At 36.7% G+C, this 22,832-nt stretch overlaps 1 protein-coding gene across 1 annotated transcript; it reads left to right on the top strand.

Moving 5' to 3' along the window:
• Positions 1 to 15,016: 15,016 nt before the first annotated feature.
• On the top strand, positions 15,017 to 15,686 carry LOC111784603 (ethylene-responsive transcription factor ERF039-like). Its single transcript, XM_023665255.1, has one exon. It carries the CDS (start codon positions 15,075 to 15,077, stop codon positions 15,648 to 15,650), a length of 576 nt encoding a protein of 191 aa, XP_023521023.1. The 5' UTR covers positions 15,017 to 15,074; the 3' UTR covers positions 15,651 to 15,686.
• Positions 15,687 to 22,832: the final 7,146 nt, after the last annotated feature.

Raw genomic sequence — 22,832 nt, 5'->3', positions numbered from 1 at the left:
TCAACACTAAGGATTAAAACGTCCTCAGTATCTTCTGTTGTATATATAGAATCATCATCATCTTCAGATTTATGATTCTGCTTCTTCTTTAGCTTTGTACAATCTGTCCGAAAGTGTCCTTTTCCCCCACAGCTCCAACACGTTACGTTGGGTTTGTTTGGAGATTTTCCCCGGTTCTTTGATTTTGAACGCCCATGTTTGTTTGAGCTCTTTGATTTGCTTCTTCCCCTTCGATCAACACTGAGAGCATTGCCTGATGAATCTCCAGTTTCCCGTTTGCGAATACTTTCGCTGAGAACTACATCTCGAATTTCATCAAACTTCAGTTTATCAGATCCTCGGGAACTGCTGATTGCGGCAACAACAGTATCCCATGACTCGGGTAAGGATGACATCAAAATCAACGCTTTAATTTCATCTTCGAAATTAATTTCCACCGAACCCAGTTGACTTATGATCATATTGAATTCATTTATATGATCCGCAACACGTCCACCTTCAGACATCTGTAGATTGAACAATCTACGCATCAAATACACCTTGTTCATAGCCGACGGTTTTTCATACATATTTGACAGCGCCTTCATCAGATCTGACGTTGTCTTCTCCTTGATGATGTTAAACGCCACGTTTCTGGATAGCGTCAACCGGATCATCCCTAAGGCTTGTCGATCCTTGAGCTTCCACTGTTCCGTGGTCATGGTATCCGGCTTCACCCCCAACAGAGGTTCGTGAAGATCTTTCTGGTACAGATAATCTTCAATCTGCATCTTCCAGAAACCGAAATCGGATCCATCGAACTTCTCAATTCCAATCTTTGAACTTTCCATCTTCACAGATCGTGGTGAATTTCGCCTAGCTCTGATACCAGTTGTTAGGATCGCACAACAGCGCACACGCTCGATCTAGATGAACACAAAGAATGGGATAGAGAAAAGTGCAAGGAGAATTTCTGGCTAAAAGAATTTGTTTTTATTGATGACTTCACATATGTACGGTAAGAGAGAATTACAGAGAATAGAAAGTACATTTTCAAAGCTCTATCGGACGGGATATATATATAGTTCAATTTACTATATATAGTTTTACCATATTTAACCATCTACTATATATAGTTATTTACCATATATAGCTTTACCAGATATAGCTTTACCATATATAGCTTTACCATATATAGCTTTACCAAATATAGCTTTATCGGATATAGCCGTTGACCAAGCTATAAATACAGGGAGCAGAGTCCATAACCTAGCAGATATAACGCGCAGCCAGCCATCATCCCCACTCACTATGGATATTCTACAAACCTTCATGATCACCTCCATGGAGAACCTGAACGTAATGAGCCAAAACCAGAACATGATGACTCAAATGATGCAGGCGATGATGGCTAATCAGACAACAATGCAAGCGCCAAAACACCCAAGTACTATGACTATGGAGTCCCGTTACCTGAAGGATTTACAGACGCACAAACCACCTAACTTTGACGAGGAAAAGGTGGACCCTGTCGCAGCAGAGACGTAGCTGGAGGCTATTGAAATAGCCTTCTATTTCATGAAGTGTCCATGGAGTACCAAGTCCATTGTGGAACGTACATGTTGAAAGGGGAAGCGCACTTCTAGTGGAAAGATGCTAAGAGGATGATTGCACTAAACGATGAGCCAATCACCTAGTGCCAGTTCAAAGATGCATACCTCCGCAACAAATGGTTACAAGTCAGTGGAGGAGTATGATCAGGAATTCAACAGGATTGCAAGGTAAGCTAGTGGAGGAGTATGATCTGGAATTCAATAGGTTTGCAAGGTTTTCTCCGTTGTTTGTTAGCACTGACGAGCTGAAGGCCGAGCGGTTCATTGCAGGTCTTAAGGAGGACATAAGGGCACATGTGGCAGCCTTGGCAGCCTAGGCAGCCTCAGACTATGCAGAAGCCATCAGAGTAGCGACACTCATTGATGCACCCCGCATCGATGCGAGCAGCATCATCCCAGACACCGCGCACTACAATCCAAGGAAAGAAAACAGATGAGAATCACCCTAGGACTGGTAGACAGCCCCGAGGTCGTACTGATAAGAGGGGAAGAACCCCGATACAGAATAGAGCCCTTTGTTTCAATTGTCAGGTGTCCTCACATGGGGGAATGCAGAGCCAATACCGATGCGTGTTTCAAGTGTGGCCAAGCAGGCCACTTTGCAGCATATGGCCTTCAAAGGAACGATCAGCCCAATAACCGACCTGCAGCATAGAACCAGAGAGGCCGAGGTGCCCAACCTTAGCAGGGGCGAGCAGTAGCCCATGCAACCACAGTCAGGTGAGCTGACGAGCCTGACGTAGTTGTTACAGGTATGCTACCCGTCTTTGGTCATTTGGCTTTAGTATTATTTAATTCTGGTTCTACCAATTCTTTTGTATATGAGGAATTCGTAGAGCTAGCACACTTAGAAAAGAAACCCTTAGAGATCACCCTGTCAGTGTCTAATCCTGGTCATGAGCTATTGATGGCGACTCATTAGGTTAAGGGTGGTAGTGTAATAGTGTCAGGACGTGTCATAGAAGCCGCGTTGATTGTGTTAAGCATGCAAAACTTCGATGATATCTTGAGTATGGATTGGCTAGGCGAGAATCGCGCTCTAATAGATTGTGAGACTTGAGTAGTGACCATCAGACTTCCGTCAAGGGATAACTTTACATACAAGGGAGCCACCTCCAAGAGAACCCCAAGCGTCATTACAGCATTGAAGGCTAGAAAGGTGGTTCGTAGGGGCGCAAGTGCGTTCTTAGCTAGTGTGACCTTAGACAACAGAAATGAGCAGACAGTCTCGTCAGGGAATTCATTGATGTTTTTCTAGAGGATTTACCAGGTTTGCTCTCTGCTAGGGGAGTGGATTTTGGGATCGATCTAGAACCAGGAACCGCGCCGATCTCCAGGGCCCCTATAGGATGGCACCAGCAAAACTCAGGGAATTGAAAGAACAACTACAAGAGCTCTTAGACAAAGGATTCATTCGACCTAGCGTATCACTCTCGGGAGCCCCTATTCTATTTGTCAAAAAGAAGGACGGATCCATGCGTTTGTGTATTGATTACAGAAAGTTGAATAAGGTCACCATAAAGAACAAGTACCCCCTCCCGAGGATTGATGACCTGTTTGATCAACTACAGGGAGCAATGGTCTTCTTCAAGATTGATTTGAGGTCGGGATATAATCAGCTGAGGATCAGAGAAGAGGATATACCTAAAACAGCCTTCAGGAGTCGCTATGGGCATTACGAGTTCCTTGTTATGTCCTTTGGCCTTACCAATGCACCAACAGTCTTCATGGAGCTAATGAACAGAGCATTTAAGGAATTCTTAAGACACTTTTGTTATAGTTTTTATTGATGACATTCTAGTATACTCTAAGTCAAAGGCAGAGCATAAGGAAGGTTCTGACAGTGCTAAGAGCCCAACAACTGTACGCGAAGTTTTCCAAGTGCGAGTTTTGGCTAGCTTATGTGGCGTTCCTGGGTCATGTGGTGTCAAGTAAAGGGATTATAGTGGACCTAGCTAAGATTGAAGCAGTGATGAAGTGGCCAAGGCCAACCACAGTCACAAAAGTATGGAGTTTTCTGGGCTAGCTGGATACTACAGAAGGTTCGTCCAGGATTTCTCCAAGCTGTCTTCAGCGCTAACTCAGTTAACCAAGAAGGGCAAGCCATTTTCTTGAACTCCAGCTTGTGAACAGAGTTTCCAAGAACTTAAGGAGAGGTTGGTAACAGCGCCAGTCCTCCCAGTCCCAGACGGGTCAGGAAACCTCGTGGTGTATGGTGACGCGTTAGAGAAAGGCTTAGGGTGTGTGCTCATGCAGAAGGGTGAGGTGATAGTGTATGCCTCTAGACAATTGAAGGAATATGAACGAAACTATCCCACGCATGACCTCGAGTTAGCAGCGATAGTGTTTGCTTTGAAAACATGGCGACATTACCTGTATGGGAAAGAAGTTCAAGTCTTCACTGATCACAAGAGCCTCAAATACTTGTTCACGCAGAGGGAGGTCAATATGAGACAGAGGCGATGGTTAGAACTAGTAAAGGATTTTGACATAGAAATCCTGTAACATCCAGGCAAAGCCAATGTCATAGCTGATGCATTGAGCAGGAAGGCCATTCATACTTCTGTTATGATCACTAATGAAGAGAAATTACAAGATGAGATGAAGAGAGCTGGGATAGATGTGGTGGTTAAAGGTGGTACCGCTCAGGTAGCACAGATGACCGTACAACCCAACCTAAAAAAACGAGTCATAGATGCCAAGAGGTCTGATGAACACCTCAACAAAGTGTGGAGTCAGACTGAAGCGGAGAGACCAATTGGGTATTCTATCTCCTCAGACGGGGGCCTACGGTGGCAAGACCGCCTGTACGTTCCCCGTGACAAGAGCATCCTGAAAGATATCATGACTGAAGCCCATGATACATCTTATACGTTCCACCGTGGAAGTGCGAAGATGTATCAGGATCTGAAAGGATGTTACTGGTGGCCAAGAATGAAGAAGGACATAGCAGATTTCGTAAGTCGATGTCTAACCTGCCAGTAGGTAAAGGCCCCGAGACAACGTCCAGTAGGATTGATGCCCTTGAATGTTCCTCAATGGAAATGGGAAGCAGTTTGTATGGACTTCATGATAAGCGCCAACAATGCTGGATTTTGCAAAGCTAGAGGTCCTTCTAGAATCCTTGCAAACGTTCACAAAGAAAGCTAACTTAACGAATTGATTCCAACCAAGAGTTGGTTAGAAGATGAATGACTCTTAGATGGAACTTGGAATCTACGATGGTCACTCTTAGATTCCAAGACGACTCACTCCAGAATTAGCTTGATCAAAATTAATTCAATGAATCGGTTTAAACATCAAACCTAAAGCAAGGTTTGAAAAAGAATAGCACCAAAAATGTATCAAGAAAACACAAAGGTTTTGTTTGTATTCAACAATTGATTCCCAAACATGAATATTACATGCCATTAAATAGGCCCAAAAGATAACCCTAACATAATAAAGTTCAACCACTAACTACAAATGCTATTAAATACAAATTGAAGAAAATAAGACATTCATACAAACTACTAATAAATGCTATTAAATACAAATTGAAGAAAATAAGGCATTCATAAATTGTCTTAATTGGTAGTTCAACTACCAAAGGCAAGTCTTCTAATTACTTTCCAATGCATCCACTCCATTATCTTCTTGATTTGATATGCTAATGCTATAAAGATTTTTGGGCTCAAAAGTCTTTGTTTCAACTTGTACACTAGCTAGCTTTTGAAGGTGCGATGTATAGACCTCTTGAATCTTCTTAATCTTGCTTCTTGTAATCGGTCCTTCGGGTACATGCAAAGGGTCAGCAATTGAATTCATATCATCTTGAAAGATATCATGACTGAAGCCCATTATACATCTTATATGTTCCACCCTGGAAGTGCGAAGATGTATTAGGATCTGAAAGGATGTTACTGGTGGCCAAGAATGAAGAAGGACGTAGCAGATTTTGTAAGTCGATGTCTAACTTGCCAGCATGTAAAGGCCCCGAGACAACGTCCAGTAGGATTGCTAAGCCCTTGAATGTTCCTCAATGGAAATGGGAAGCAGTTTGTATGGACTTCATCTCAGGTTTGCCCAAGACTACACAGGGATACAATGTAATCTAGGTGGTTGTGGATCGACTAACCAAGATAGGTCACTTCATTCCAAGAAAGTCTACATATCGAGTGGATTGGTGGGCTCCGTTATATATCAGGGAGATAATACGCCTGCACAAGGTGCCAGTGTCCATAGTCTCAGATCGGGACACCAGGTTCACCTCTCAGTTTTGGAAAAGTCTCTAGAAAGCATTAGGAACCCAATTGAGATTCAGTATAGCGTTCCACCCTCAAACGGATGGATAGACCGAAAGACTAAATCAGATCCTAAAAGATATATTGCAAGTCTGTGGCATAGATTTCTATAGGTGCTAGAACGAGCACTTGTCTTTGATGGCGTTGTATGGGCGTAGGTGTCGAACACCAGTGTTCTGGAAGGAGGTAGGCATGCAGCAACTACTAGGACCAGAGTTAGTTCAGGTCACCAATGCAGCAGTCCAGAAATCAAACAGAGAATATTCACCGCGCAGACCCGTCAGAAGAGCTATGTAGATTTGCATAGAAGGGACCTCAAATTTGAGGTGGGTGACCATGTCATCCTGAAGGTATGAGAGGAGTGTTGAGGTTCGGGAAGAGGAAAAAATTAAGCTTAAGGTTCATAGGCTCCTTCAAAATTCTAGAGTGAGTGGGGCTGCAGCCTACAAGATGGCCCTACCGCCGAACCTTGCTATCGTACACAACGTGTTCCACGTGTCCATGTTGCGAAAGTACACTCCAAACCTTACCCATGTGATTGAGCTCGACACGCTTCCCCTTTGAGAAGATCTGTCTTATGAGGAAAAGCCTAGCAGAATTCTAGCTCGAGACACCAGGCGATTGCGTAAAAAAGTCATCTCCTTGCTGAAGGTCTCATGGGGTAACCGCCGTGAAGAGGAGACAACCTGCGAATGAGAAGAAGACGTGAAGAAGGCCCATCCCGAACTCTTCCAAGGGATTCCAACTTTTGGGGACGAAAGTCCCTAAGGTGGGGAGAGCTTGTAACACCTAAATAAAAAATAAATAAATAAAATCGGCCCAAGCCCACCAAGGGGCAAATATGTCATTTTTCCCCTCCATCTACAATAGGGGTCCAAGTGGAACCCTAATAGGGGTCACCAAAAAGAAAGGGAAGACTAGAAGAGGGTTTGGGAGAAGGAGCCGCCGCCGAGACTTCGTCGAGAACCGAGGTGAATTCTTGAATGTTTTCCAGATCCAAGACAAATCTTTACAAATCAAGACCTAATGTTTGAATACGTTCATCTAGGGAAGCTGACTTCGTGAAGAAACTTGATAGAAATCAGGGAATCATTTATTGTTGAGGCTAAAATCACAACAAAAAAAAATATCAGGATGTAGCCCTCAACATGATCTAGAACTTTTCCGAAGGAACCATATCAATCCAAGCTCAAGATCAAAAGATATGAAAATTGGAAAACTGCAGATCGAAAAAGGACTACAGATTGCAGAAGAGAGAGAAGAAAAAAAGAAGGAGAGGCGACGCAGCAAAGCGCGACTCGGCAAGCGGTGACACGTGTCGAGCATCGGCTGGAACGACGTAGCTCCAGCAGAACGACGACGCGTGTCACCAGTAGAAACCAGGCTGAACCGCAGCAAACCGGACCGCTGGCCGAACCAACCAAACCCACGACTACGTGAAGCAGTCCGTGCGTAGCCGTCGCGCGTGCAGCCTACGACTGGTGTCCTTTCCCGCATGTGGCTGGCGTGTGGTCAGCGCATGAGGGCACGTGGGAGTCTCATTTTTTGTCCGATTACCTTCTGTTTGTCCCAATTCCTATTTTAATAATATTTTTATGTGAATAGGGACTAAATCAAGGATAATCAGTGTTTTTGGACACCTTACGAGCACAGAGACGCTAGCGAAAGGGCATGTGTCAACTAGGTAGGTCACCATATAGAACTTAGAAAGAAGGAATCAACTTGTTATGCATGCATGCTAGATTAGTTTCCTTAGTTGATTAGACTTTCCTATGTTATTAGTTTAAGTTGCAAAGTACATGATCTATGACAATTTAAACATGTTTTATGCTTCCGCTTTGTGTGTAATTGTTTATGCATGCTGAGAGAAGGATGGAGAATTGTGAACTCTGCGTTCCGAGTGTTGATGGATGTTATCACCCCGTTGAACATAATTTCCTGTCTTTGCATAAATTGTATAATGTATGTGATTCTTGATGCTTGCTTCCTTTTGGAAATGTTTAGGAGACGATGTAATGTTTAGGAAACGTTTTAGGAATAAGCCTAGGGATCCAAGATTACAGTGGCTAGCCATTGAGCCTAAATCGATCCCTCCCCTAGGAGTTTAGCAAATCACTACGGTAAACGTAGTGCCTTAGGGATGTTCATAGGCTGCTAGCTGCCTGAACGGTGTCTATAGTTTCGTGGGAGGACCAGAGGTCTTGATCAGCTTACTTCTCCTAGCCGTTTCGCATGGGAAATGTGTCCCCACGTAGTATAGCCTATTAGCTGCATGGGAATGGGTTGGATTGCGCCGCCCAGGGGGACTATTATGAGCTTAGGAGGTATTCAACACACGCCAAGGCAAGATACCATGTGGTCTCAGTTAGCCATGTAAAGGTAGCGCCTCGTAGAGAGATACCAGTCAGTCCAACTTAGCATAAGGAACCCCTAGGTACCAAACGAGAGGACGGAGAATAATAGAACTCCCAAGGGAAAACCCCTAAGGGTCTAAGATTAGAACTAGACGTCCTAGAGCCAACGAGAAATCCGTGTTGACTGTTAAGCTTAGGATGCGATGAGAGCCTACAAGTAGGAGGCCTAACGGGTATAATTTTATACTCATTCTTGCTATCTTTTTTTTTTCTTCAAGTACGTGAGGCGTTGGGTCGAGGTAGGGCGTGATCAGAGGGGCGAATTGTCAAAGAGGAATGCATGTCCCGGGGCGTCAGACCAGTCTTTTCTTTTGCATTTAGATTTTTCACATTTTTGTTCTTTTGGAACTTTCATTTGTTTGAATCTTTGTATTGAAACTTTCGGTTATAAGAATAAATGATTTCGCCTTTACACCTTCTCAACTTTTTCTTTGCATACACATTGTCTTTTGAGTCACAACTCAGTAAAATATTGGGTCGTGACAATAGTTTTGGAACTCAAACATTATTGGTTATTGTTCTATACACTTTTGAATTAAAAATGTAAAAGTATGTTATGTATATACTATTTCAAACCCACATCAGAAGAAAAAAAAAATACTATGACATTTCATTCTCATGATCCTTACTATCTTGCTCGTCACTTCTCTCGGTTCGATATATCATTCTCTTGTTTGATAATAATTTTTTTGTAATATAGTCTTTTTTACTCGAATAAACATATGATTGAAATGTTGGGTTATATGCAGGAATGAGTAAACTTGTTTGTCTGATGAACTGTGATGATGTTCAAGTTTGTGATGAGTTCTGCAGAAGAGCCAGGTAAAACGGAGGAATGTCTTCTTCTCCACTCATGCTTTGTTGCTGCAACAAGCGTGTAATTTCTTATCTTTCCCCTTTTTTCATGTATGCTTCATCAAGCCTAGCTGCTATCTCCTTCATATGAAATAAAAATGAGTTCGAGAACGTGTAGTATAGAGCATTTGAACCACTGATATCGCCGATCGTGCAATTTCATGACCATTTAAATTATGATCATGTTGAAATTAATTGGTTTTTTTGATATTGTATTAGAAAGGTATTTACATAAGTAGTATAACTTAATATAATGTAACTCAATTGATATAAAGTAGATATTATCTTCTTTAGGTTTTAAAACGGGAAGCTTAGTTCTCCGATCATTCATTTTTTATTAAAAGGTAAAGAAGATAATATCTATTGAAAAATAGAAGCTTAGTTCAATAGGACTAAAACTAGTTCAACTAAGTCGGCTAGGTCCAATCCAATGATACATAGAATGTATGAACATATATGATCACGTACATATATGGTTACTAGTGATAAGCATGTATGTGTTTATTATTGCACCATATCACTAAATGATGAATTGTATAGTGGGACCCATGTATGTTATATGTTCGTGTAGTCATGGATTACTTCTTCAATCTTTGGACACGTGCAGTTACTATATATATTCTTTGCTTTCCTTTCTTTTTCGCCAATTTCGGTTGCATGAGCATGCAGTAAATGATGAGTTGAATAATGGGCTCCTATGCATATTGTATGCTTATGTAGTCAGGATTTCTTCTCCGATCATTCATTTTATAGGCACAAACATTTATTATATTGTATTTTCTTTCATTTATTTTCCACCAATATCAACTACATCAGCGTGCATTAGCTCATAGTTATGCCTATTGTTCTTGTCCAGTAGATCCATGTGCATGTGTATAAGTTGTGTATAGAGAAGTACTATCGTTTTAATTATACTTGAGAATAAACTCGTCTAGTGGATCCAAGGCCAATCATAGATCTCTTCAATCATATGGAATGTTATACGTATTTGCATATTTTTACTCCAACAACGGTGTGTCTTCATTCTTTTCTTAACATTTTATTTACTTTCTTCAAAAATATTTTACCTTATGTACTTTTTAAATACCTTCTTCAACGTTTAAACCAACAAAAAATTCTTTTAAGATCGAAATGTCAAATCGTTACATGTTTGTTTAATTAGGAAAGTATGATCCTTAGAGTAGTTTCCTATTTGTGTATTAAAACAAAAATCTATAAACTTCCAACATAAAATGAGTGGACTCAAAGATTCAACAAAAGGAATATTCGAGTAATTATTACAATATGATCCAATAAGAGAATTCTAGAGGTTAAAAACATCATTTTGCCCTTTTTTTTCTTCTCGTTGCCAATATTACTCTCATTATTATTTTTAATTTTTGCTACTAAAAAAAATTTCGAACCTTGTTTAATGCAAGTGGATTGATTGTAAGTGTATATATAGATTAGATCGGGAAAATCTTTTAGATCAACTTAAAATTTCGAGTTAATTCTTGAATGGACGAATTGTATTATATATGATGACTTATGCCTCGTATCCCCTGTACATATCATATATATGAATGATATGTTATGTTGTGCTATATTATGTCATTTTATACTATGTTATGTTATAATAAGTTACGTCATGTTTAAAAGTTATGCTACAATGTTATCATGTCATGTTGTATAGAACTGTTAAGAAATCTATAATCTATTATGCATAAACCTCCATAGACGTTGCTCTGTATGAAAGAATGTATAAAAATTACGTATGCGTAATTCATAGACTTATTATGTTATAGGAACCTCATGCATATTTGTGTGTCACGTGCATTAGAACACTTCCTCATTAGACATTTATGTTTGTCATGATGTTATGCGGGCTCTTTTCTTCTGCGATGTTCGACAAGAGCATGTTAGCAAGTACTAGCCTAACGACCCAAAAGGTGCACATTGTTAGTATAGATAGTAACTTTTAGCCCATTATATTCTTAGAATTGATCTCGTTATCCAAATTTATTTATATAACCCTCGTTTATTCGGAACTTGTAAGTTATAATAATATATAAATAGTTGGAAAAAAAAAAAAAAAAAAAAAAAAAAAAAAAAAAANAAAAAAAAAGTGCCTGGTTGTTTGAAGTTGTCTTTTTCACAAAATACACAAACACTAATCGGCGGCCAGCGGCTCACACAAACTTGTTCCCCCGCCGGATTTGCCTCTTTCTCACGTCTTCTCTTTCAATTATATTACTCTTTTTTGTTTCTTTTTGTTTGTCTCCATTTTTTGTTCTTCAATAATATCAACAACACTTCCTATAATTATATATTTTAACTATTTTTTTAAACATCGTCGTTTTAATTAATAAATATTCATTCATATTTAAAAAAAAAAAATTAGCGTATTATTTATTTTTGTTACATTTAATAATATATAATGAAAATGTCGATGCATGCAGTTTTATGTTGATGTCAAACTTGTCATCGATAGGCATATAGCATTATGTTAAATATTATATAAATTAATACGACACGTATAATTAATTTATATAACAAAATTAAAATAAAAATGTTAAAAGTTTATTGATTGAAGTTTTATTTAAGGGAAGGGTAATTTTTATTTATTTATAATAATTTAATATTAAGATTTAAAAAATAAAATAAAACGAGAAAAAGTGAGGGACAGGGATGTGGCAGAGACAAGTTGGGACATAAATAGTGAAATTGAAGAGGACATATCAACAAAGCTTTGGATCCTCCATTCATATGATTTCATGGTTATTTATTCATTCTTTATTTTCATCTAAATTAATTACTTTCAAATAATTAAATTAATTTTAATTTCTTAGTAAAAAATACTGTAACCACGGTAAAAACAATAATAATATTAAATAAATAGTAATAACTAAAATAACTCTCCTCACTGCTCCCTTCCTTTGACAGATATATTTAGAGTTCCTTCTTATAAAAAAAACAAACCCGTTCAAATTTAGTTTTGGTGAAACTAGATAACATTTGAGGAGGTCAGTGGTCTTCCTTTTATTTTATTTATTTTATTGAATGATATTAATTTGGGTTTCCGTTAGTTTTAAATTATAGGATTAAACAAAATGATTTTTTTTTTTTTTTTTTTTTTTTTTTTTTTTTTTTTTTTTTTTTTTTTTTTTTNCTTCTAATAATTCAGAAAATGATATTTTTGTTTCTTTTTAGTAATATCTAAAATAAATAACCATGGGATTGGTTGAATAAACCATTTCATTAATTATTATTTTGTATTAAATTTTTAAAACAATGCAATATGGCCTACGTCCTTAAAAGATTACACTTTTATTCGAATTTTCATATGAGTATTGAAATTGGTTTGAGTATTACATTCAAACCATAATTGAAATCAATTATTATTAAAAAAAAAATTAGAATATACATAAGCTAAATTAATAAAAATACACGTAAATTTTGTGATATGAAACGAGAAACATCAATCATACAATATACTTCAATGAAGATGTGAAGAACATATTATTGAAATTATCAAAAGATATTTCAATTCATGTCACGTTGAAAAAGAATGAAGTTTCATGTTATAAATTTTGGGTGGATTACAATTTAGAGTTATTGTATTTTATTAATGTATTTTAAAACTTATTATTTTCGTTAGATTACAATTACATAATGGTTAATTATGACCGTCTTTAATAGTTTCATTTTGAGACTATTTTAAAGCCGAGTATGTTGTATTTGTAAATAGACTTGGAAATTACAGTAAAATGAACATTTGTGTTTCCTTTACCAATGACTAAGGTTTTTTGCAATTCGATGTAGTTTAGGTTGCATGTAGAATCATTAAAGCTTGACATGATCAATCTTGCTTGTGGAGTGATTCGAATCTCAAACAATGTTCTTGCCTTGAGATATTCGATCAACAAGGTAATCCGAATCTTACTCTCCTTGTAGTAATTCCTTATCTTATCACTTTGTCTTAAAGATACCCCTAAACTTTTTAAATTTTCAATAATACCCTTAAATTTAAAAAATACCCTTATTATATGTTTTCGATGGAAATAATTAGTAGTTCGTTTAAAAATACCCTTGAATTTTAAATTTTTTTTATTAATATCTTCTAACTTTTTAAAAGATTTTAAAAATTACCCATGAAATTTAAAAATAGTATTAAGTCCCTTAATAATTAAAAAAAAATTACCATTATAAATTATCGTGTTATCTTTGAAAATTTATGGATATTTTTTAAACGTAATATTAACGGTAAAGATATTTTTAAACTTTATTTTAAAAAATTAAAGGTTTCGTTAGAAATTGTTCTCAAAATTTAAGAGTATTTTTAAGTAAAATGTTAATGGATTCTATCGAAACTTTTTTTTTTAAGGGTATGATTAAAAAATTTAAAAGTAAGTGCATGATGATTGGGCAAGTATGATATTTACTGTATTTACTTGGCTTACTTTTTATTTTTGTCAGGTTATGCCATGTCATCATCATCTTTTAACTTTTTATCTATCATTTGTGTAAAACATGAATATGTCAAGCATGGAAACAGTCAAAATTGACAGACCAAAAATACTTTCTAGCTGACTTGGCACAAAGAATGTTTTACTGTTTTTTTTTTATTTCCACCTCTACTTAATTTTTTTTTTTCTATTTGGAAGAATTGCCACCACGATTGATGTAATTGAAGGTAATTGTTCTGAGTTTTCTTCAAAAAAAAAAAAAAAAAAATTAAAATTTATGGAGAGGTTTTTATATTCTTTGTTTTTTTTTCTTCCGACGTCTCACATTAACCATAAATTAATCAATAAAAATTCTAATGGGACATCGATTTTCAATATGCATTTAGTTATTTTTTAGATCTAGTTTTCTTTTTCAAGGCTCGTTGGAGTTAAGATCATACAATTGACAAGAGGAAAATGATCGTTTCGTTAACTGGTTATTTTAATATTATAATGTAGTATTCTACATATTTAGTGAGCGGGTTAGAATGGTAAGAAAATTTTGTGGGGTTAGAGATAGATACGAAGATGGGGAATATAATCTCTGTCTCCAACCCCATTTAGCAAACGGGTAAAAATATCTCTCCACTTCCTCTTCTTGTTTTCTATTCTAACAAAAATTCTTCACTTCATTCAAGGCAGATCTCTTCGATGCCCTGACCCTGCAGTTAAATAGATCTCTTTTAAAGATGGTTGAATACAAATTAAAAAAAAAATCTGTAACTTTTGTAATGATGATTGCTATAGATTTGAAATTGCGAGAGCGAGAACCCTAAGCTCCAAGCATCAAGCAGTGTACCAACAAGGACGTTGAGTCCCAATGGGGTGGACATAGAGTGGTAGCGAGGAAGTTGGGACTTGAAGGTGGTGGATTGTGAGATCCCACATCAATTAGAGAGAGGAACAAGTGACGGCGAGGACGCTAGACTCCAAAGGTGAGTGAATTGTGAGATCTCACATCGATTAGAGAGGAGAACGAGTGCTAATGAGGACGCTAGACCTTGAAGAGAAGTGAATTGTGAAATCTTACCTCAATTGAGGAGGAGAAGGAAACATTAATTATAAAATTTGTAAGTGTTACGTGGTAAATAATGAGAATTTGGAGGACAATGATGGAGGTAAAAAAGTGAAATGAAAGGGAATCCAAATAATAAGGGAATAAGCTTATTTGTAAATGTATTATATATTATGACAAGTAGTGCCCACATGGCAAACAAACCCAGCTGCTGAGCTGTCCTCTACTCTTCTATATTCATATGCACCATTATACCCCACCACAATTTAAAATTTTAAAAATAAATAAAATATTCCACATCATAATTACAAAAATTATATTTAAAATTAAAAAAATAAACATAAAAGACCAACACAACAACAACAACACACACACACTCACTGTCCCTCTCCCTAAACAACAAACAAATCCCTCCACTCCACATCTTCAAAATGACCACAACCTCCCACCATTCCGCCGCCGTTTCCTCCGCCGTAACCTGCCGGAAAAGGCGGAGGACCTTAACCGAAGAATCAACCCCCAAATTCAGAGGAGTTCGCCTGAGAGCATGGGGGAAATGGGTGTCGGAAATAAGAGAGCCAAGGAAGAAATCAAGAATATGGCTCGGAACATACCCCACGGCCGAGATGGCAGCGCGTGCACACGACGTGGCTGCACTCGCCATCAAAGGCCACCGCGCCTTCCTCAATTTCCCTCAAATCAAACACCAACTCCCCCGCCCAGCCTCCCTTTCCGCCAAGGACATTCAGGCCGCCGCCGCACAAGCCGCCGCCCTCAAACACCAGCCAAACCCCACCGAATCAAGTCCCTCGGAAACGACGTCGTGTGAGGAAGAAGAGACATGGTTTGATCTGCCGGATCTTGTTGTACGAGGAATCAACGATGGGTTCTTGTTGGATTTTGATTATTCCTCGTCGTCTTCGTCGTCGTCGTCATGGCACTTCTCCGGAGATCACGACGACCTCCAATGGCACTCCGATTATCCTCATACCATTTTTCCCGCTTGAGTTTTTTTTTTTTTTTTTTTTTTTTTTTTTTTTTTTTTTTTTNTTAAATTCTGCTTTTTGTATTATTCTCTCTGCCCAAAAGAAAAAAGAAAAAAGAAAAAAAAGAGGGAATTACAGTGAAGAAGCTTGTGGAGCTTGCTTGCTTGCTTGGACAACTTATATATATATATATATATATATATATTTATATACTTTTTTTCTTCTTTAGGTAAGTTATTTTATTAAAATATTATTTATATACCCGACCAAATAAATAAATACATGAATAAATTGAGATTACATTCGAATGAAAACGATACATTTTAACTCATTGATAGTCTCTTTCGGTATTCTCTGACTAGATTTTATACAAAGGTGATGGGGGCTTTTTGGTCAAAGGGTTTTTTAAAAAAAAAAAAAAAAAAAAAAAAAAAAATGCCTTTAGAATTAAAAAATTTGGAAGATTTAGGAGTATTTAATTAATTAATTTAGAGTTAATTAAAAAGTGTAATTAAGAAGGTGAAGGAAGTAAATACCTGGAGTACATGAAGATGGGCATTGGAATTGCTCGCCAATCATTAATGAATATGGTTTTAAAGTCCCATAATCATGTTGGTTAAAGTTGTACACAAAAGCCACATTGGATGCTTACCCATTTCCCCTTATTTTAAATTACCAATAACAACAATTATAACTCAAAAATAAATTATTATATTCATTTTTAATCTTGTTTAGTTATATAATATAACCATGTGAAGAATATGGTAAATTTCCAACTTTTTAATATGATTTTTTATATATACAAAATTAGTATAATTTGTGATTTTATGTTTTTTTTATTCTAATAATTATATGGAATAACACTTTTACCCTNTCACAAATTATACTAATTTTGTATATATAAAAAATCATATTAAAAAGTTGGAAATTTACCATATTCTTCACATGGTTATATTATATAACACAAATATTGCCTACACCTTTACATTTTACGTATACTTTTTTATTTCGATGCTCTTAATTAGGTTTGATTTAGTTCACGAACTTTAGAAAGTTTATAACGATTTTCTCGAACTTTAGAAAGACGTGACAGGAATTACGTATGCATATTCATAGATTCATTATGTTATAAATGAATGGAAGTTTGTCTTGCATCGTAAATTTATGTCTTGATTTTAAGTTATGGAGACCTCATGCATTTTTGTGTGTCATATGCATCGGGATAATTCTCCATTATGTGGGCCATTTTTCTCTGTAGTGTCCGACAACTCATTAGCAAGTGTTAGCCCGACGAGCCAAGCTTATGGGGTACGTGAGTCATCCTAGTGAGTCCATGTGCGTGTGCGTGGATAGTGTGTAGAGAAGTACTACTCATCCAACCTTACCCAAACTAAAAAACCGCCTAATGTCATGTCATATTGTTTTTAAAATGATAAATCCCACCATATCGCATGTGTTTGTGATTCTCGGCCCCAACGTTGAAATTACTTATTGAGTATTTATTAAAATACTTAAGTTACGTGCTAATTTTATTTTTTAGGTAAAGATAAGACACCCATATATAGATGACGATGTCACGATGAAGATCATGGAGCCAATGTTAGGGTAGCCTCATTCATGTCTTTTCAATAGCCCTTAGGTTAGTTCAAGAGCTTGTTTATTTAATTTACTTTATGACATTTATCTCCCGCTTTGCTAATCATAAGCTACTTATGATTACAATGTTTAAAAGTTTTTGTTTTGAATAACAAGTTCATGGCACCTTTATGAAATATTTTAAAGGGATGTTTTCCACACGCATTAATCACGTCATGCATGTAGTAGAAACTTTATTATAGTAGAAAAAATCGGTTCATTACAAAGATACACGTTGTTGGTATAGGTAATAACTCTCAATTAACTTAAGCTATTCATAGCTATCCTATCCTTGGGATTGCTCCTATTCATGCACGTTAGCTCCATTTTCAAAAGATACCGAATACACCGAACTTGACACGAAACTTTTCAAGTCATGTCAACTCTAGAAATGGGGCACAAGGATAGTTTAATAGTTTGAAATGTAAGATGTTGGATTGAAAATGAAGATTTTTGGTAGAGAAAGCCACAATAGAATGGCATAAGGTTTGTGGAGATGCCTTGCATTTTGGAGAAACTTTGAGGAGAAATTGACTCTAAAGCCAACCATTATACATTCTTTATTTTCGTTCATATGCAGATATTCTTTTTACTTTTCCTTTATTTTCTCAACTTTATTTCCCTTTCTTTTCTTTTTCCCATAAAGATTCCTCATGGAAAATGCTAATTTAATACCTTACCAAAAAACAACCAATAATGATTATATACTCGATTAACGTTTATAAAACAAATGATACTACTCGAATAATTGAATTGAGAATATTTTGTACATTTTCATTTGACTTGATTCATGGCATGGTGGAATGGTCTAAATCTACCGCTAGAAGATATTGTCTTCCTTGGGCTTTCCCTCTTGAGCTTCTCCTCAAGGTTTTAAAACACGTCCTTGAGGGAAAAATTTTCATACCCTTGTAAAGGATGTTTCGTTCTCCTCCTCAATCAATGTGGAATTCTCACTATCCACCCCCGACGCTAGCAGATATTGTCTTCTTTGGGCTTTCCCTTTCGGACTTACTCTCAAGGCTTTAAAAGTCATCTGCGAGTGAAAGGTTTTCATACCCTTATAAAGGGTGTTTCGTTCTATTCCTCAATCAATGTGGAATTCTCACAATCCACCCCCCTTCGGGGCCAGTGTCCTCGCTGACACTCGTTCCTTTATCCAATCGATGTGGGACCCCCACCAAATTCACCCTTCTTCGAGGAACAACCTCGTCGCTGGCACATCGTCCAGTGTCTGGTTCTAATATCATTTGTAACGTCCCAAGTCCGCCATTAGCAGATATTGTCCTCTCTAAACTTCCTCTCTGAACTTCCTCTCAAAGCTTTAAAACGCGAGGGAAAGGTTTCCACACCCTTATAAAGGGTGTTTCGTTCTATTCCTCAATCAATGTGGAATTCTCACAATCCACCCCCCTTCGGGGCCAGTGTCCTCGCTGACACTCGTTCCTTTATCCAATCGATGTGGGACCCCCACCAAATTCACCCTTCTTCAAGGAACAGCCTCCTTGCTGGCACACTGTCCGGCGTTTGGCTCTGAGATACCATTTGTAACGGTCCAAGTCCACCGCTAGCAGATACTGTCTTCTCTAGGTTTTTCCTTTCGAGATTTCCCTCAAGGCTTTAAAACACGTTTGCGAGGGGAAGGTTTTCACACCCTTACAAGGTTTGTTATAGCTTCTTGGCTCTCGTCCTTGTAATTAGACCTTGAGGTATGAAAATTCCTCGGTCGTGGTTCATATCAGGGTGTTTCGTTCTCCTGTGCAACCAATGTGGGATTCTCACACATGGTCTACTCGAATTAAGAATAACTTTTATTTGGGTCGGAGAATTATATGTTTAGGTTAATTTAAAAAATAATGAATAGAAAGGGAAAAAAGATATTGTGGAATATTGATTTTCTTTAGTAAACCAACTTTTTCTTTTGTCCCCCACTTGCCTAAGATAGTTAAGATCTCTATGGCTAATTATTTTGTGTGAATTTTTAAAGATGTGATTTGATTTTGGGGGAAAAATTAAAGGAGTAAAGTAAAGGTTGCCATTAAATTATTATTATTTTTTTTAAAGAAAAAAAAGGTGAAAAGAAATGTGACAAAATGGAGTGGAGAAGAAGAGAAGGTATTGGCAAAAGGGGGCTTTATAATTGGCCAACGGGAGGGAACGTACAACGTTCCTCACGTTTGGAAATTGTTCTTCTAACAACCGTAAAAAAGTTAAATAAAATAAGAATAATACGGTAAAGAAAATTGTACTTCTAACAACGGTAAAAATAAATAAATAACAATTGACCACCTCTCTTTTCATCTTTCCTAAAATACATCTCTCATCTCGTATCAAAAGTTACCTTATGAAGAAAAAAAAAATCAAACCTAATATAATATTGACTATTTTTTTAATTTAAGTTTTATTACCAAACATAATATAAAAATAATGAAAACATGAAATTTGATTTTTTTTATTAAGTCAATTAAGTTTATATTTAAAATAGGTGAAAACTCGTAAGAACGAATTCGAAGGATGAAAGCAAGCAAATTTGGATCTAGAAATTTGGCTAAGGTCAACCAAGTGAGTGGCTTTACTATAGGATAGACTAGAAATTGTATGAGTTACAATTTATGATGTATGAGCTATGATGTAGAATGAATTCGAAGGATGAAAGCAAGCAAATTTGGATCTAGAAATTTGGCTAAGGTCAACCAAGTGAGTGGCTTTACTATAGGATAGACTAAAAATTGTATGAGTTACAATTTATGATGTATGAGCTATGATGTAGAATGAATTCGAAGGATGAAAGCAAGCAAATTTGGATCTAGAAATTTGGCTAAGGTCAACCAAGTGAGTGGCTTTACTATAGGATAGACTAAAAATTGTATGAGTTACAATTTATGATGTATGAGCTATGATGATGCATGAGTTGTATCGTATGATGCCGTATACTAGTATATGATGATATATGAGCTGTATTATATGATGTCGTATACTAGTATATGATGATGTATGCCATATTGCATCATGTCGATAGATCGATCTAGGACAAAATCCTATTGGCATAAAAATGATATTAATATAGATATCTAATGAGAATGTGTTATTTAATGTAACAAAGAGATAAGACTAGAGGGTTGTGTCGGAAGAGATGATAAGATGGAAATTAGTGGGACCTCATCCATGTTGTATGTTCATAAGCATAGGGATACTTCCTCTAGAGATGATGAGTGTGGACGCACATAGTATGATGATGAGGGTGTTCATGGGGAGCATGACACTAGGGGTTCCATTGACCTCCAGACGTTGCTACATAGTAGTTTGACCAGAGAGGGTCCAAGGGGTGTGCGAGCCCCCTAGTGATTCACACTCGCATGTGTGGGTCAGGCGTAGGGAAGTACTACACATCCATAGTAGTCCGAGACTGGAGGCCACCCCTAGATGAGATAGAGATATTTCCCAAGAGCATGATTGCATGTGTTTGCATTAGCATGACTCCTATAGTGGAGTCACTCCCTGAGTAGTCTTCGAGATACTCATGCCGTGTGCCACATCACTTTTCTTTTTTTGGTAAAGGCAAGGCTCCCATGTATGGATGACGGCAGCATCGCAAGCAGAGACTGTAGCACGTACATAGGGTAGACTAATATTTAAATTCCTATTCGTAGGTTAGAATATGTTGTTTTGCATTTCATCGTTTTAAATTATTTTGTATTTGTTTTTATTTTCTCTAAATTTCAGTATTTCGTATTTAAACACGTAAGACGGTGACTGTGTTTTCCTAAGCGATGATGTTTAAATATTTTCGACATTTATACTAGATGAAGTTTTCTTTTAAGAGTTATATTTTCACTAGCAACTCTGAGTATGTTTAAAACATTTAAAACATCTTATATCAGTGGAAAACATAGTCATGGTCTTGCGTGTTTAATGTGAAATACTAAAATTTAAAGAAAATAAAAACAAGTACAAAATAATTTAAATCAATGAAAGGCAAAATAACCTATTCTAACCTAAGAATATAAATTTAAATATGAGTTTACCCTATGCACGTGCCATGGTCTCTGCTCGCAATGTCACCGTCATCCATACATGGGTGTCTTGCCTTTACCTGAAAAATGATGTGGCACACGACTTGAGTATTTTGAAGAATACTCAGTTTGTGAACCCACTATAGGAGTCATGCTAAAATGCAATCACATGCAATTATGCTCTAGGGACCTATCTCTATCTTATCTCATACTAAGGGTGGCGTCCAGTCTGGACTACTATGGATGTGTAGTACTTCCCTACACACGACCCACACATACGAGTATGAATCTTAAGACGGCTTGCACACCCCTTGGACCCTCTCTGGTCAAGCTAGCTGTCTATAGCGACGTTCGGAGGTCAACGAAACCCCTAGTGTCATGGTCCCCATGAACACACTCATCATCATACTATGCGCTTCCGCATTCATCATAAAGGGAAATATCCCTATGCTTATGTACACACAATATGCATGAGGTCCTTCTAATTCTCATCTTAACATCTTTTCTGACAGAACCTTAGTCTCATCTCTTTATTACGTTTAGTAACACATGCTCGTTAGATATTTATATTAATATCATTTTCATACTCCTAGGGTTGTATCCTAGGTCGAAATATCGACCTGATGCAATATGTCATTCATCATCATACAACATGCTTAATTAGGAAAATATTATCATATTAAGGTAAATGTCATGCAAGACATCATAGTTATCGTAAAGCCATCAAGTGCATCGAGTACATCAAGTACATCATACATCATACATCATCCTATAACACACATACGTTATCATACATCATCATAGCTCATACATTAGAGCTCATACATCATAACTCATACATCATCATACATCATCATATAACTAGTGTACGACATTACACAAAACAACACATACATCATCATATAACTAGCTTACGACATCACACGAAACAGTTCATACGTCATAAATATCGTATGTATCATCGTACGTCATCTCAAACAATCATAAATTGTAACTCATATCATTTCTAGCATATTCCATAGTAAGGTCACTTACTTAATTAGCTTACACGGATCTCACCAATTTATAATTGGTGAAAGTTTGATTTTGTCCTCTGTATCGAAGTCAATCTATGTCAAATCATGACATTAATTTCAAGTTCAATTTTCTACATTTTACAGGAGTCCATGTGTTAGACTTCATGTAGTATGTATATATATATCATTAAAGATCTCATTTTCTATTATTACTATTGTTTTCTGAAAAAAAAAAAAATATAAACGATTATTTGAAAGAATTTGATGGAATTATTTTAGGTTGGAGTATTCTTTGCTTTCTTGACCTATGATATTTCAAAATTCAATTCTTTGTCTATAGTCTATCTTCTATAATTCTTATTCTTAAAAACCAAGTTACGTGGTCAGATTGTCAATATTATTCGGTTGCTTGAATTATACCGACAATAAAAGATAGTTTAATCAATTCTATATCTCCCATTTTTCTTCTCTTTATTCCATAATAATATTTTTTTTTCGTCAATTCTATTCATGTGTTCCTCCTTTACTCAAGCATCATT

This window comes from Cucurbita pepo, unplaced genomic scaffold, assembly GCF_002806865.2.
Source record: "Cucurbita pepo subsp. pepo cultivar mu-cu-16 unplaced genomic scaffold, ASM280686v2 Cp4.1_scaffold000241, whole genome shotgun sequence".
Classification (NCBI taxonomy): Eukaryota; Viridiplantae; Streptophyta; class Magnoliopsida; order Cucurbitales; family Cucurbitaceae; genus Cucurbita; species Cucurbita pepo.
This window is presented reverse-complemented; position numbering and strand designations above follow the sequence as displayed.

Bases quoted from the DNA above. Each gene is read 5' to 3' on its own strand.
- LOC111784603 (XM_023665255.1), top strand. From the start codon at position 15,075: ATGACCACAACCTCCCACCATTCCGCCGCCGTTTCCTCCGCCGTAACC.